The sequence below is a fragment of the Nicotiana tabacum genome, chromosome 5 (genome assembly GCF_000715075.1).
Source record: "Nicotiana tabacum cultivar K326 chromosome 5, ASM71507v2, whole genome shotgun sequence".
Taxonomy (NCBI): Eukaryota; Viridiplantae; Streptophyta; class Magnoliopsida; order Solanales; family Solanaceae; genus Nicotiana; species Nicotiana tabacum.
The window spans coordinates 159,282,198-159,297,296 of NC_134084.1; the positions used below are offsets into that span (position 1 = coordinate 159,282,198).

The 15,099-nt window shown below is 35.0% G+C and overlaps 1 protein-coding gene across 1 annotated transcript; it reads left to right on the top strand.

Annotated features, from left to right (window-relative positions):
- Positions 1-2,555: 2,555 nt before the first annotated feature.
- LOC107814836 (ethylene-responsive transcription factor ERF109-like) lies at positions 2,556-3,646 on the top strand. The gene has a single exon (XM_016640308.2). It carries the CDS (start codon positions 2,615-2,617, stop codon positions 3,305-3,307), a length of 693 nt encoding a protein of 230 aa, XP_016495794.1. The 5' UTR covers positions 2,556-2,614; the 3' UTR covers positions 3,308-3,646.
- Positions 3,647-15,099: the final 11,453 nt, after the last annotated feature.

Below are 15,099 nucleotides of genomic sequence, written 5' to 3' on the forward strand. Positions count from 1 at the left end.
ACACTAAAAACCAAACCTTTCTCAAGTGGCGACTCTGAATTAAATAAATAATCTCATTTCGAATATTGTCACTTAAATTGGAAAAACTCCCTTGCGCAATTTTAACCCTTCGGGGCGGGCGCGCAAAAAGGAGGTGTGACAGATTGATTCCTTTCTTCTTAGGCTTGATTGATGTACTTTCCAATTCAAGATATCTAGTCGTTGAGTAGATCATCCTTCCTATTAGCAATGCTGTTACTTACCTGAATTAGAATCTACATACAAAAGTATATCATTAGTCAAAACTTTTTTAGTTTTATATTGATCATTATTAAAATTCTAAACTTAACATGAGTAAACTCAAATGGGTCCAACTCCCGAGGTACAATTGATAATCAATTATTTCAAGTAAGGAGGAGTCACACTTTTTTGCTAAATTTGACATTTGTAATTGTAGTTCCAGCAATAATTTTCAAGTCAATCCATATGAAAAAGCTAGTACTTTGACCTGAATAAACTATGAGTCTTGAATGTTGGATATCAATGTGTGCCAAGTTAATATATACATTAAAATGATATTTTTACTTGTTATAGACATATGGTACTAGAGAAATTTCTCTGTCAGATTAGCAGAAAAAAAAAATTCTGTTAGAACTACCTTTTATTTTTATGTTATTTTTGTCTTCTTTGTGTTTTTCAATTAGACGACTAAATATATTTTGAAATACTTTCTTTAGTAGTTTACACAATTGATCAAAGACAAATTTTGTTTAAAGTTTCTTCTATTAAACTAGCTAGTCCAAACACATTGAGGGCCCTCTAAATTTGGCATTATTTATTTTCTGGACATATTATTTGTGACCTATTGAATACCTTATGTTATTAAATATATCTTTGTTAAGTCTATAATATTGACATGAAGAGTATAACAAATTCCTTTGAAGTTTCGTCCAAAAAAAAGTTTTCTGACCACTCTCTTCTTCTTTCTTTAAAATAACCATGATTTTCCGACAACCATGAATTAATATTTATGTCCTTTTTTCGTGTATTTATATACATAATAATTTATCTGAATTTGGTTGACGAACTACGATTAGCCTAACAATTTAGGGATATATCTTATACGGTCTTATGAGCAATACTCACCATAACTAACGTGATTTTTTTATTTTTCGGGATCATTAAACAAGAATTAATGATTTTGTTTATTTCTTATACACGGCAATTTTTCTGAATTTGACCGGCGGACTTCGATTGATCTAAAAATCAGTGGAACCATCAAATACTTATTTGTGAGAAATATTCAACATGACTAACATGGTTGTTTGACTTTTATATTCAGATATAAAAAATTTAAGTTTTTAAAAATAAAATTTATATATTTAAAAGTTACAGTATTAATTAAAGAGGGTCAAATACATATACAACTCATCCGACTTGGCACCATTTTTCATTTTGGCACTATATCTCTACTTTGTTCCATTTTGGCCCTTCAACTCTATTTTATATGTTCCATTTTGGTCCTCCAGCTCTATTTCTTATGTTCCACTTTAACACAAAAGTTGAAATCAGTGCAAAAAATATAGCTCGTGTATATACACAAAGCTGAGGTGCAATAAATATCTAATTAAATGTTACCACCTGGTTTTTTCATTCATGTCAAACAGGTCAATACTAAAATACCTGAACCCGACCGTATTTTTTCATCCACTGTTGCCACATCTTCATTCTCTAAGTTCCAAAGCTTTCATCTACCGATTTCATATCTGACCCGTTTAGATGAAATAAATTCCTAAAAAATACGGTAGGGTTCAGGTAACATTTAATTGGATATTTATTACAACTTTAATTGAATAAATATCAAGTGGTATTTAATTAGATAAAAAAACCAAGTGACAACATTTAATTGGATATTTATTACAACTTAGATTTGTGTATATACACACGCTATATTTTTGCACTGATTTTAGTTTTTGTGTTAAAGTGGAATATAAAAAATAGAATTGAAGGACCAAAATGAAATATATAAAATAGAGTTGGAGGGCCAAAACGAAACAAAATAAAAAATTGTACCAAGTTGGATGGGTTGTACGTGTATTTGACCATCAAAGAGTATTGGACAAATGGATGACGGGTAGATATAAACCAGTTTGGTCTAAAGTTGCTTCAAGGCGACAGGATGAACTATTTGACTGTCAAACTGTCCCCACTCTGGTCTGATGTCTCGCAAAATTCCAAAAATACCCTCTCCTTTGTGTAAGTGATTACATCATTCTTCTATAACAGTCCTTGCCTAAAAAGGCAAAACCTGTCCACCTTCTCCATCCACGAAAGTTACATTCACCGTGTGAACGCCTCTCCCCTGCCATGTCATCAAGTATTTCCCAAAACCCGACCCATATAACCGCCACCTCATCACAAACGCACCATCCAAATTCCCACGTGCCCTCAAAAACCTATAATATTAATATGCCAGCTAAGCTAAAAATCAAACCCGTGTACAGAAAGTGTATTACTATAACAGTATAACTTTGCTCTTTATTCTCATTCCCTCGTATATAAAGCAAAGAACTAGCAAACCAGATAACTATCTGAAAGCCAAAGACCAAAGTTTCCAGCTTTTCAAATTTCAACCATGCAGTGGTCAAACAAAAGAGCTAAACAAGAGGAAACTGTTACAGTCAACCATCAAATTTCAAAGCCAAAGTTCACATATGAACAAGAATTTTCTATTATGATTTCTGCTTTAACAAATGTTATAACAGGTGATACAACTCAAGAATTTCAATATATAATTTCATCTTCTTCACCTTCTACGTGCATGTCAAGTTTAGAGCCACCTCTGTTTCGTGTTCCAACCGAACCAGAGCCATGTCAATTCTGCAAAATAAAAGGGTGTTTAGGTTGTAACTATTTTGGAGCCCCAGTTGCTGCTGCTGATAATAATAACAAGGCCAAGATTGTTGCCAAGAAAAAGAAGAAGAATTACAGAGGAGTGAGACAAAGACCGTGGGGAAAATGGGCAGCAGAGATTAGAGATCCAAGAAGGGCAACTAGAGTATGGCTTGGGACTTTTAATACAGCAGAAGATGCAGCTCGAGCTTATGATAGAGCAGCCACTGAATTTAGAGGTCCTAGAGCTAAGCTTAATTTCTCATTTGCAGATTACACATCAACTCAATTACAACAGAATGCCACTACTTCTTCCCAGCAACAAGAAGAGCCTGTACAGTTAAAGAAGGGAATTAAAACAGATGTAGGTATTGGAAAAGAAGAAGAATTCTGGGAACAATTAATGGCATCGGACAATGAGATTCAAGATTGCTAGAACATGATGGATTTCAATGGCCATTCTTCAGATTCTGCTGGAGGAAGTATTGCTCATAGCTTCTGATGATCACTTTCAATTAAAGAAGAATTGGAAAAAAAAAGGAGAAAAAGAACAAAAGAATTTGCAGTAGACTCCGGTGTTTCTCATGCCCATTCAGTTTTATCAAATTTGGGCTATTTAATATTTTTATTTTTAAATGTACTTCATTTTTGTTCTTCTGTTAAGACTCTTTACAGGAAGCCACAATTTGCTTAAGATGGTCATGAATTGACCACCCTTTGTATAAAAATTTACATTGCGTATATATCTAAAATTTTAGATTTTAGAGGTACATAACATATATTGAATATTTTTTGTAAAATTTTTTTCTATTTATTTTAAGTTTGAACATCCTTGAGTAATTCTTGGTTTCGCCAATGACTTTATCGATCCTAAATATTTAGGCACAGTATTCCAATCAATTTGGATTTTGTACGAGAATTAATACGTGTCGGGCCTAAGGAAACTGACAGAGAAATGACCTAGCGGTTTTAATGGCCGCCTATATACCTACGACTTCACCAGTCTGAGTTCAAGTTTTGTGGGGTGCGCTTATTCATGTGACAAACAAAACATAAAAGATTTTTATTGTTGTTTCTTCACAAGGCTTATGGGTCAAATTTGGTTACTTGAGTAGCTCAAATTGACCTAAGTTGACCCAAAATAGAATATAAATTTTAACCCGACTCCCCCAAACTCGAATAAATGGAGGTACATTTTTCCTTTGGCTGAAATTTATTGCAGGTCGAGCAGTCGCGTGGAATCAGAAATTCTGACGAGGAGATTCTAAAATATTCAAAAATGTTATATTTGCGATTTCTAACATGTATTTTCTCTTATATTAATAGAATTTAAATTCTATATATATGTACAAATTTATTTTTATTTTATATTTACGCAATATAATTTTTTGCAAAACAAAATTCAATTTGAATCTCTATGATTATATGTGGCTCCGCTATTGAGGTCAAGCAATAGCTATCAAGTTGACCCATATGAACAAACTAGTATGTTGACCCTAGTCCACTTTGAGTCTTGGTTATTGGATAATAATAGGAATTTTTACCTCCTATAGCAAAGGTATTACCTTATTTATTTTAAACAAATATCATTTTAAAAAATTATATTTTATAGATATCTTTTAATGTTTATAATAAACTATTTAATTTTGGTTACCTCCTACCCCTAAGCCACTAAATACGCAATTTAGTTACACTATTTTCTTTCTCTCTCTATTTTGATACATGTCATTTTCTTCCCCATTCCCTGAAAACACACGCTTCTGCGATCGGAAAGAAGATAACAAAACTAACGCAATGTGGGGATACCGAGTGATTTCAACTATCGGAAAGAAGATAATAGAATTAACGCCAACACGATGATTTGCAGCTGAATTTGCAGTTGCATAGGTAGTATTATTCGCATCCAAGTTGGGGCTACCTATCTCAGCCAACCATACTGATGATAGGCTATAATTACGTGTTTTAATTGATTATTACACTCTAATTTACTGCACTTTAGTTGAGTTTGCGCTTTAATCGCTAGTGTTTTGCACTAATTATGTGTTTTATGCCTTGTAGGTGTGATTCCGAGCTATATAAATGTTATGGAATGAATTTAAGTGATTTGAAGCTTTTAAGTCTGATTAAAAGCTCAAGGAATTAAGCCGGGATCGTGTTCGGGGGTCAAATTTGATAGTTGAGAACAAACGAAGACTCGATGAGGCATATTGCGCACTGTCTAGTACAATGTACATAACGTTTTACTCAGAACTCCATTTTGACTCTATATATATGGTTGGAAAGATAACTCAAAGGTCTACAACTTTCATGTTTTGCATTTTTCCAAATTCCAAAGGAAACAGGATGAAAAACCGCGGCTTCACCGCGACCGCGGCAAAACCGCGGCAGAGTGCAGACACAGACAATTGAAGAATCAGAGGCCATGTTTGGCCGCGGTTTGACCGCGACCGCGGTAGAACCGCGGCAGGAGGCGGAAATTTCAGGGACTAAAGTGCAAAACACGGGATTTTTAGCCCAAAACCCTATTTTAAACACTAGACTCCGCCCAAGAGAGGAGATATTGTTTTGGAGAGTAGTTTTGGAAGAAGGACAAGTGTGAGAGATCACCCAAAACATCTTGGTTTCTTCTTCTCTTTATGTTTCTTGCAAGTTTTATGATGAATATTGTTTTAGTTTATTTATCCATTGTTATGAGTAGCTAAATCTTTTGTCTAAGGTTTTGATGGAACCTATTTGGGGATGAACTTCTTGTTTATGCTAATACAAATTGCTAGTCTCAATCTTTATTTGTTCAACTTTGTGTATGTTGTAGTTAATTGACAGGATCCTCAATTAGCTGTGCCTATTTAGTGTGCATAACTCGGGAGAGAGTGCATATTTAGGTTATTTTTGAATAACACAACTCCTAAAGTATAAGAGGAATCTATAACTGCGGGTTTAAAGGCGGGATTAGGGATAACAAAGTCTTGGGTGCAATCTTAAGTGAACTGTGTTAATTAAAGCTAGCTAGTGTATCTCGGGAGAGTGCAATAGTATATTACTGTGATTACTCGGGAGAGATTTACGGTAAGACGAGCGTTCATGATTGGTAGAGGTGTGTTGGTAAATTTGTATGAAGCATAAACAGAAGGGATTCTATCAATAGGGGAAATCTTTACCTTAGCTTTATCTCCTCATTGTTTACAACCTTAGCGTTTTAGTTTACAGCCTGTTTAATTTACTTGCAATCTTAGTTACTAAAGAAACCATCAACTTGTGATTCAAACATTTGGGAAGCTGATTCTGAAGAGTTTAGTGAGTCTAAAGATTGTGATTGATAGGTTAACTCTCTGTGGGATTCGACTCCGGACTTGTAAACCGGATTATATTTGCAACGACCGCATTGTCTTTTTTATAAGGCATAGTTGGGCGTGATCAAATTTTGGCGCCGTTGCCGGGGAGTTAACGGAATTATCAATTACCATTGATAGAAATACAAAAATTCTTAGTGTGGTCAGTTTTCTCTATACCCAACTTGTGAATATTTGTGTAATTAATTTTTCTTACCTTAGTCTATTTTTATTGTTTGGGTCTTGTTTATTTTATTAGTTTTGAAAAGTGGCATCATATAATAAAAATTGGTGGGATGGTAGTTGTTCATACTGTGATGACCCTTGTCTTTATTGTGGAGGACCACACTCGTGGCAAAATTGTTTAAATTTTCCCGGGGGTGGATTGTGCGCACAATCTCAAACCCATGAGTGGAGTATTCGTGATAAGTGTGGTTTTCAAAATGGTCATTGGGATGATTGTGTTGATTGGTCCTTCCCTTCCCCAAGCCCCCGCTATGATGATTCTATTGTTTTTGATGAAAATGATAGGGCTAACGAATTGGAAGAAGTTGAGCATGGCCGAAAGGGAGAGTTCAAGCTCATGTTGGAGTGCTTACTTGAAGGAGGACACAAAGAACAAAGTGCCTTGGAGGAGCTTTTGGAAAATAGTCTCCAAAATTCCTTGGCACTTAATCAAAACCAAGAACTCTCAAATGCTCAAAATGAGAAAATAATACTCATGTTGGAAACCATTCTTGAAAATGAGGAAGAAAGTGAGCTAATGTTTGAAGAGTCAAGAATTGAACCTCCGCCAACCGACCCCATGAGTACCAATGATGCCGAGAAAAATATGGACTTAGAATCAACCGGTGTAAATAAAAATCTGGTTGAGAATGACTCTAGTCTGGGGGAAGAAGAGGATGTCAGAATAGAAAAATTGCAAAATGAAGGTTTGAAGTCACATTCCAAGCATTTTTCAACATTAGAATTGTATAGTGATATAAAAATTGAACTACATGAGTCCATGGGGGATTGCGAGGAGGAAAGGCAACAACCATACATTTTAAAATTTGAGGAAACAAAAAAACAAAATGACATTCCTCACATGAGAGCCAAGAAGTGCAAAATGAAGAATTTAAAGCTCGGCTCGATAATCAACTTACCACCCCCTATCGCTCGTGGTCACAAGCTTGATTCCAAGCTAGGTGCACAGTTCATATCGTCCAAGTGGCGAGAAAAGTGGAACATGGAACACAAAGCCATTGGAAGGATGTAACAACAAACTATTGGTTGGAACTAAGTGTGAGGTACCCGCACGAAGGACCAAGATTGGGAGAAGTCTTAGTACCCCATGAGCTGCTAGTGCTTCGGCCTTTGGCCTAACAGGGAGTTTCTTTTATCCTCTTATTAGTATGGTGTGCATTGGGGACAATGCACAATTTTAAGTGTGGGGTGGGAGACTTGCCTTGATACTGTATTGTAGTGTACATAGACATGGAACATGTTGTAATATTGTATATGTGTTGTTGCGTATAGTTGACTGTACTCACATTAGGAGTAACTGACTTGGCCCAACGACGGACGCTTGTCGACGGGTCTCTTGAGGGTCAAAGTCGGATTAAAAAAAAGGTACAGGACTCTTCTTGAGGACGAACCACTTGGACATTACTCTTGAGGGAAGTAGTCCATATAGCTTCTTTTTATTTTATTTTATTGTTCTTTTCTAGGTAGTGTAGTAATTCCCCCTTGGTTTTTCTTTAAACCACGGTTCTTTTCCAAGGGTTTTATTTGAACCGGGTGTAGTTAGTTTTTTTTGGGAGTAGGAACCATTGTGTTGTGTTTTGAAGTGAAGCAATATCTCTTAACTTTGTTATGCCTTGAGAATAGTGAGTACTTTGGTTGTGACGCTTAGGCTCAGTTTTTGACTCTTGTAGAAGTACCTTAAATTGTATTATCTTAACTTTGCTCAACTGCTTTGACTAGAGTGTCTTGATGAATCCAATCCTGAGTGAGTTATGTGCCATGCGTGTGTGAGGTTTGTTGTATTTTGTGCATTGCATTTGATGTCTAGAACTTGCCCTGTGTGTTTGCAAAGCGAAATAGTAGTTTTGTTCAGTCTTGGAAGTGATATAGGCGTTTCTTTGTTGAGACAGATATGTATATTTTACCCGCCTAATTGTTATGTATCTTAGTTAACCCCTTTGATCCTGTAATCTAGTTTCTTTGGCAACCACATTACAAGCCTTACCCATTTATTTGAATTAACCATCTATTTGAACCATTGTAACCTCTCATGAGCACTTGAATTGTTATGAACTTTCTAAAAGTTAAAGTGTGGGGTGGTTGGTTTGGCTTTTGAGTGGAACCAATGAAATAAGGAGAAAGGTGCACTGATTTGAAAAGGCAAGAGCCACTTGAATTGAAAAAAAAAAGTAAAAGAAAAAAAATATTCTTTGATAGTGGTGACTCTTGATATAATTGTACTTAAATAATTTGGGAGCTGATGTATATTGATGTGAAGGTGGAGTTTGGTTTGACATAAGTATGGGGTTTGAATGTTAAATTATATGTATTAAAGTGCTTAGGGAGGTGTAGTCACTCTTATATCTAAATGTATCATACCCGTCCCGTAGCCTACATTACAACCAAATAAAGTCCTAATTGATCCTAGATTGAATGAGCTCGATTAGTGGAGTAGTATACTACGGGCAAGCTTATGGTGCATCTTTTGTGGCATATGAATATTATTTCTGAGAGTGAGTAAATTCTTTCTATCTTGAGTTCCTAAGTGTTCTTAAATTTTATTGTGTGGAACCACTTTTTTTTGTGTGTGTAAGGGCACTTGATTCATGAAGGAAAGGTAATGTCAGTTACCTCTATATTAGAGTAAGTGGGTGAGTTGTGAATAATGCGTGGTACTTGTAAGTCAAATCTTGAGGTGAAGATGTTACGCTTTTGTGCTTAGTCTATTTTAAATATTCTTGGTGTGATGAGTTAGGAAAATTGCTTTAAAAAGGTCGTGTCTATATAAAGTGTAGTTTGATTACTCGAGGACGAGCAATGGTTTAAGTGTGGGGTGTTGATGATAGGCTATAATTACGTGTTTTAGTTGATTATTACACTCTAATTTACTGCACTTTAGTTGAGTTTGCGCTTTAATCGCTAGTGTTTTGCACTAATTATGTGTTTTATGCCTTGTAGGTGTGATTCCGAGCTATATATATGTTATGGAATGAATTTAAGTGATTTGAAGCTTTTAAGTCTGATTAAAAGCTCAAGGAATTAAGCCGGGATCGTGTTCGGGGGTCAAATTTGATAGTTGAGAACAAACGAAGACTCGATGAGGCATATTGCGCACTGTCTAGTACAATGTACATAACGTTTTACTCAGAACTCCATTTTGACTCTATATATATGGTTGGAAAGATAACTCAAAGGTCTACAACTTTCATGTTTTGCATTTTTCCAAATTCCAAAGGAAACAGGATGAAAAACCGCGGCTTCACCGCGACCGCGGCAGAACCGCGACAGAACCACGGCAGAGTGCAGACACAGACAATTGAAGAATCAGAGGCCATGTTTGGCCGCGGTTTGACCGCGACCGCGGTAGAACCGCGGCAGGAGGCGGAAATTTCAGGGACTAAAGTGTAAAACACGGGATTTTTAGCCCAAAACCCTATTTTAAACACTAGACTCCGCCCAAGAGAGGAGATATTGTTTTGGAGAGTAGTTTTGGAAGAAGGACAAGTGTGAGAGATCACCCAAAACATCTTGGTTTCTTCTTCTCTTTATGTTTCTTGCAAGTTTTATGATGAATATTGTTTTAGTTTATTTACCCATTGTTATGAGTAGCTAAATCTTTTGTCTAAGGTTTTGATGGAACCTATTTGGGGATGAACTTCTTGTTTATGCTAATACAAATTGCTAGTCTCAATCTTTATTTGTTCAACTTTGTATATGTTGTAGTTAATTGACAGGATCCTCAATTAGCTGTGCCTATTTAGTGTGCATAACTCGGGAGAGAGTGCATATTTAGGTTATTGTTGAATAACACCACTCCTAAAGTATAAGAGGAATCTATAACTGCAGGTTTAAAGGCGGGATTAGGGATAACAAAGCCTTGGGTGCAATCTTAAGTGAACTGTGTTAATTAAAGCTAGCTAGTGTATCTCGGGAGAGTGCAATAGTATATTACTGTGATTACTCGGGAGAGATTTACGGTAAGACGAGCGTTCATGATTGGTAGAGGTGTGTTGGTAAATTTGTATGAAGCATAAACAGAAGGGATTCCATCAATAGGGGAAATCTTTACCTTAGCTTTATCTCCTCATTGTTTACAACCTTAGCGTTTTAGTTTACAGCCTGTTTAATTTACTTGCAATCTTAGTTACTAAAGAAACCATCAACTTGTGATTCAAACATTTGGGAAGCTGGTTCTGAAGAGTTTAGTGAGTCTAAAGATTGTGATTGATAGGTTAACTCTCTGTGGGATTCGACTCCGGACTTGTAAACCGGATTATATTTGCAACGACCGCATTGTCTTTTTTATAAGGCATAGTTGGGCGTGATCACATACCCTAGTGGGTGCAGTAATGGGGGTCGGTTTTGCTAGAGGACTTAACAGCGTAAGAGCAGAAACAATGAAGGAGATTGTGACTTCCTCGATTGTGACAATCTCCATTGACAATCAGATAATCAGCTTCTACTACTGATACGTCCAATTTTGCTATGCTTGCTATCTTTGGCATAGGGTCTCCAATGGCTGCATCTACATACATGTTGGGAACAGTGAGATTCAGGGTTTTTGCTCGACGGCGGATTCGTCGAAAATTAGGGTTTGTTCTTGAACAAAGACGATGGAGTTTGGGGATGAGCAACTTGATTTTCTGTTAATATATTTCAATGTATTTTCAATGTATTACGCTATATTTTCATGTATTTCATTGTATTCATTGTCTTTTTTTCCATTATAATTCAATGTATCTCGTTGTATTCCATGTATTTCATTGTATTCACTGTCTTTTTTTCATTGTATTTTAATATATCCCGTTGTATTATATGTATTTCATTGTATTCATTGTCTCGCTATATGCCATGAATGTATTCATATTTTTTTTAAATTAATATAATTTATGTATTCAGATGTATTATATAATTTCTCTGAAGATTGCTATGTTTTTGGGGTATTTTTCGGTTGAGAATCTTTTTTATAACTGGAAATACAAAATTTGTGTGTTGTAGTTGAGTTTGTTGAGTTATATTAGGAGTCTATTATGTTAATTGATTCACTTTCCGTTTAAAAGCAGTATAATCCCCTGTTTCACCCGTGAATACAGTCGAATACAATAATTTGTCCAGCTGTAATCCCCTGTTTCACGCCATGAATACAGTCGAATACACTCGAATACAACAACTGATTAGCTGGACTTCCCTGATTCACGCCTATTTTTGCTACTATATTCATGAATACAGTAGCTTAAATACATCTAATACATCTCATAACAACAGGAAATGTATCTACAATTCGTAATATAGCAAATGATATTTATAGATAGCTAATAAGATAGTGCTTTATGAAAATTTCTCTAGTTATGTGCCTTGATGTTATCACAAAAGTAAGGTTCGATGGTTGAGATCCTTTCACCTTAAATAGAAGTCGTGGATTTAAATATTAGAAATAAACAAAACTTTTTGATAGAAAGAGATTTACTACCTTAATGGGTTATGCGACATAAATTTGAATTAGTTAAGTAAGTGAGCGTCGAACATTAGATGGTTTAATAGAGGAATTTTCAGAAATCACTATTGTTTAGTGGCTATTAATTTTTTATAGCTACTATATAAATAATTACTTTCTATAGTTATTATTTAGTTGTTATGCGATTGTATTGGCTGTATTTGTGCTACTATACTCATGAATACAATAGAAGAATTCGACAGTATTCAAAAAATATAGACATTCGGAATACATAAATATGTGCAAAAAAACAATGTATTTATTCAAAAATATAATATATTTGAGTGTATTTGTACAAAATATAATGTATTTGTAACGTTGTATATGACTAAAATAGCAAAGAAGAGAAGAAAATTTGCGAGGGATGGCTTTTTTCAGCCAAGTAAATGTTGTATATATTGTATTGAAACTAAAAATGGAGACGAACAAAAGTCCGGCCCCTAAATCTTCTCCAACGTAGCCATGGCCATATCTGTTCGCCTAAGAGGATGAGCCAATAGTAGATGATGATGTTGGCGATTCTGACACTGACGATCAAAATTGAGTGCTTTCGTGGGTATACCGTGTGTAACCCTTTTCGGAGTTGTTGAATCAACCATTGAATATGAAATTTGAAGTTTATTCCTCGAAACCTAACAATGGTGAAACTAAAAAAAAAGAGTGAAGAGAAAAGGAAGAATGATAGAGTAATTTAGCGTGAACCGTCTAAAAACTTTATCAATTACCACGAACTTTTGGAGCAAAAAATGTTGAGGATCAATTCTGAGAAATTTATTCCTATAATCTTGTCGTGAGAGAGAGAGAGATCGTGGAGAGAGAAAGAAGAAAAATCTTGCTGTGATTTAAGAGAGAACGTGTGTTAACTGAAAGAAAGGGAGGGAAAAAAATATAAATAGCATATTTCACGCTTATATGGAAGTGTACACAATAAATATATATTTTATTATCAAATATTAAAGGTAGCTATAGATAATAATATTTTAAAATAATTTTGATTTATAATAAATAAGGTGTATACCTTTGCTATATGAGTAAAATTTCCTTATTACATCATTACACCAGTGGGCCCACTGCTTATTATCTTAACCTGTTATGATAATGTGGTACTCGAGAAATTTATATTTGTGACAACTAATTTTTTTCCTCTTCTTTATTTGATCCGATTAAATTTTGGTATGAAGTCAAGATACTTGGATACAAAACTAACTTGGTCATTTAATGGTTCGAAGAAATATAGTAAGCAGTTTATACAAATGAAAAGAAGAACTAATAGTGTATGGGTTAAAACCAACCTTTAGAATATTTAATCCAAAATAGTATAGGTGAAACGGTCCCAAGCCATCGTTTGCCCAAATAATCTAAGAAGCGGCAAAATCTGTGGTCGAAGAGTCAACAAGGGATGAAGCCGAGGAGTCATAATGGGTCGAGGTCGAGGTCGAGTACCTTTGACAGAAGTTATAACGGCTAGTTTTACGATAGAACATTAAAGAGAATATTTTAGTGGATATTTTTCTGTACTTGTACTATTAGGATTTTTAGGAACATGTTCCCTATAAATAGAAAGAAACACAATGATAAGGGACATGTGATATTCATTTGTAAAAGGCAGAATAGCCTCTTAGATACTTGTACTTGTGTCACTTTGTCATCCTGGTCCCTATAATCTACAAAGTTTCATCCAGACACTTTAACTTGATCAAAACTTATATTTTAAACCCCTTTGATCGTTGACCAAGCACATGTGGCAACAAAATGGTTGAGCTGGATAATACGAGTGTAGTTCACGTGGACAACGAGCGTGAATATGATATTTTGAATAAAAAAGAATTAAAATAAGAAGAAAAAAAATCATTAAAATAAAAATGAAAAATAAATTAAAAAGATAAACATAAAATAAGTCAAAAAGAAAAAAACCCGTACGCTTCTTCTTCAACAAACCCCGCAACCCTCATTTTTTTCTCCATGTACGCTTCTTCTTTCCCACCCCACCCCCCTAAAGCACCCCTGCCTCTTCCCTTTTCGTTTTCTTTTCCTTCTATACTGCTGCTTCTTCTTCTTCCCCACTCTTCCCCTCCCCATCCCCCTTCAAACAAAGAAAAATAACTCGATCCCTGAAGTTCCCTTAACCATCTCTGTTTACCTAGAACAAGTCAAAGATATACGAAAAAGGGGCAACGAGTATCAATATACTAAAGAGGCAGCGAGTATTAATTTTTGAGCTGGACGAAAAATGGTCCACCGAACTTCTTCTCCCACTTTTCGATCTAGAAAAAAAAATAATTTTACCTCAATTTTTTTTCTTTATTCATTTTAATTTTATTTCTATAATATAAAAAGGGAAGAATTGGAAGGGGAGGGGAGGCAGAACAAGAGAGAATGAGATGGGCAGGAGGAAGAACACGGGGGGAGAGAGAGTAATCAACGAGGGAGGGGGTTAGGGGATTAATGTTTGAATTTTATTTTTATTTTTATTTTTTGATTTTTGATGTTAATTATTTTTAATCTACCATGTGACATAGCATCTACACATTGTTATTTTTTGACGTGGCAGCTAAAGTGGAAGAGATTGTATTACACGCACTGCAGCATCTTGTCATACGCGTTTATTATACACGATTTGAAGGAGTGTAAGTGTGCAATTGGCAAATTATTAAGTTTGGGGACCAGCATGACAAAGTGACACAAGTATAGGTGTCATTTAGGCTATTCTGCCTATGTAAAATACACTTTGACTTTAGAGATAGAATGGAATCTTATTGCAAGCATACAAACATCACCTTTTCACTAAGATTCTTGTCTACACTTTTCCATTGGATCTGAGAATAACTTGGATATTCAAAAGATTATCTCTCATTCATCATTGTTAGAAAGAACATTCACTCGTTTCATCTTTTCGTGACTCATTTATTCTATTTACTTGAATGTCATTTATTGTTGTTTATCAATATTTAATGCTACATTATTTCTTTTGACTTCTTAAATTTTGTTATGTGTTATCGCTGCCATTAAAATATTCCTACGTAGTATTATTGCACTTCTGAGAACTTTATCTTTGTGATTTTATTGTTAACTAAGATAAACCCTCATTTATTATTCACTCACAAAACGGTACAGTTGAATTTATACGTGGTTTCTAGACAAGTAAGTTAATTCGATCATGAAATAATAAAATAATTGAAG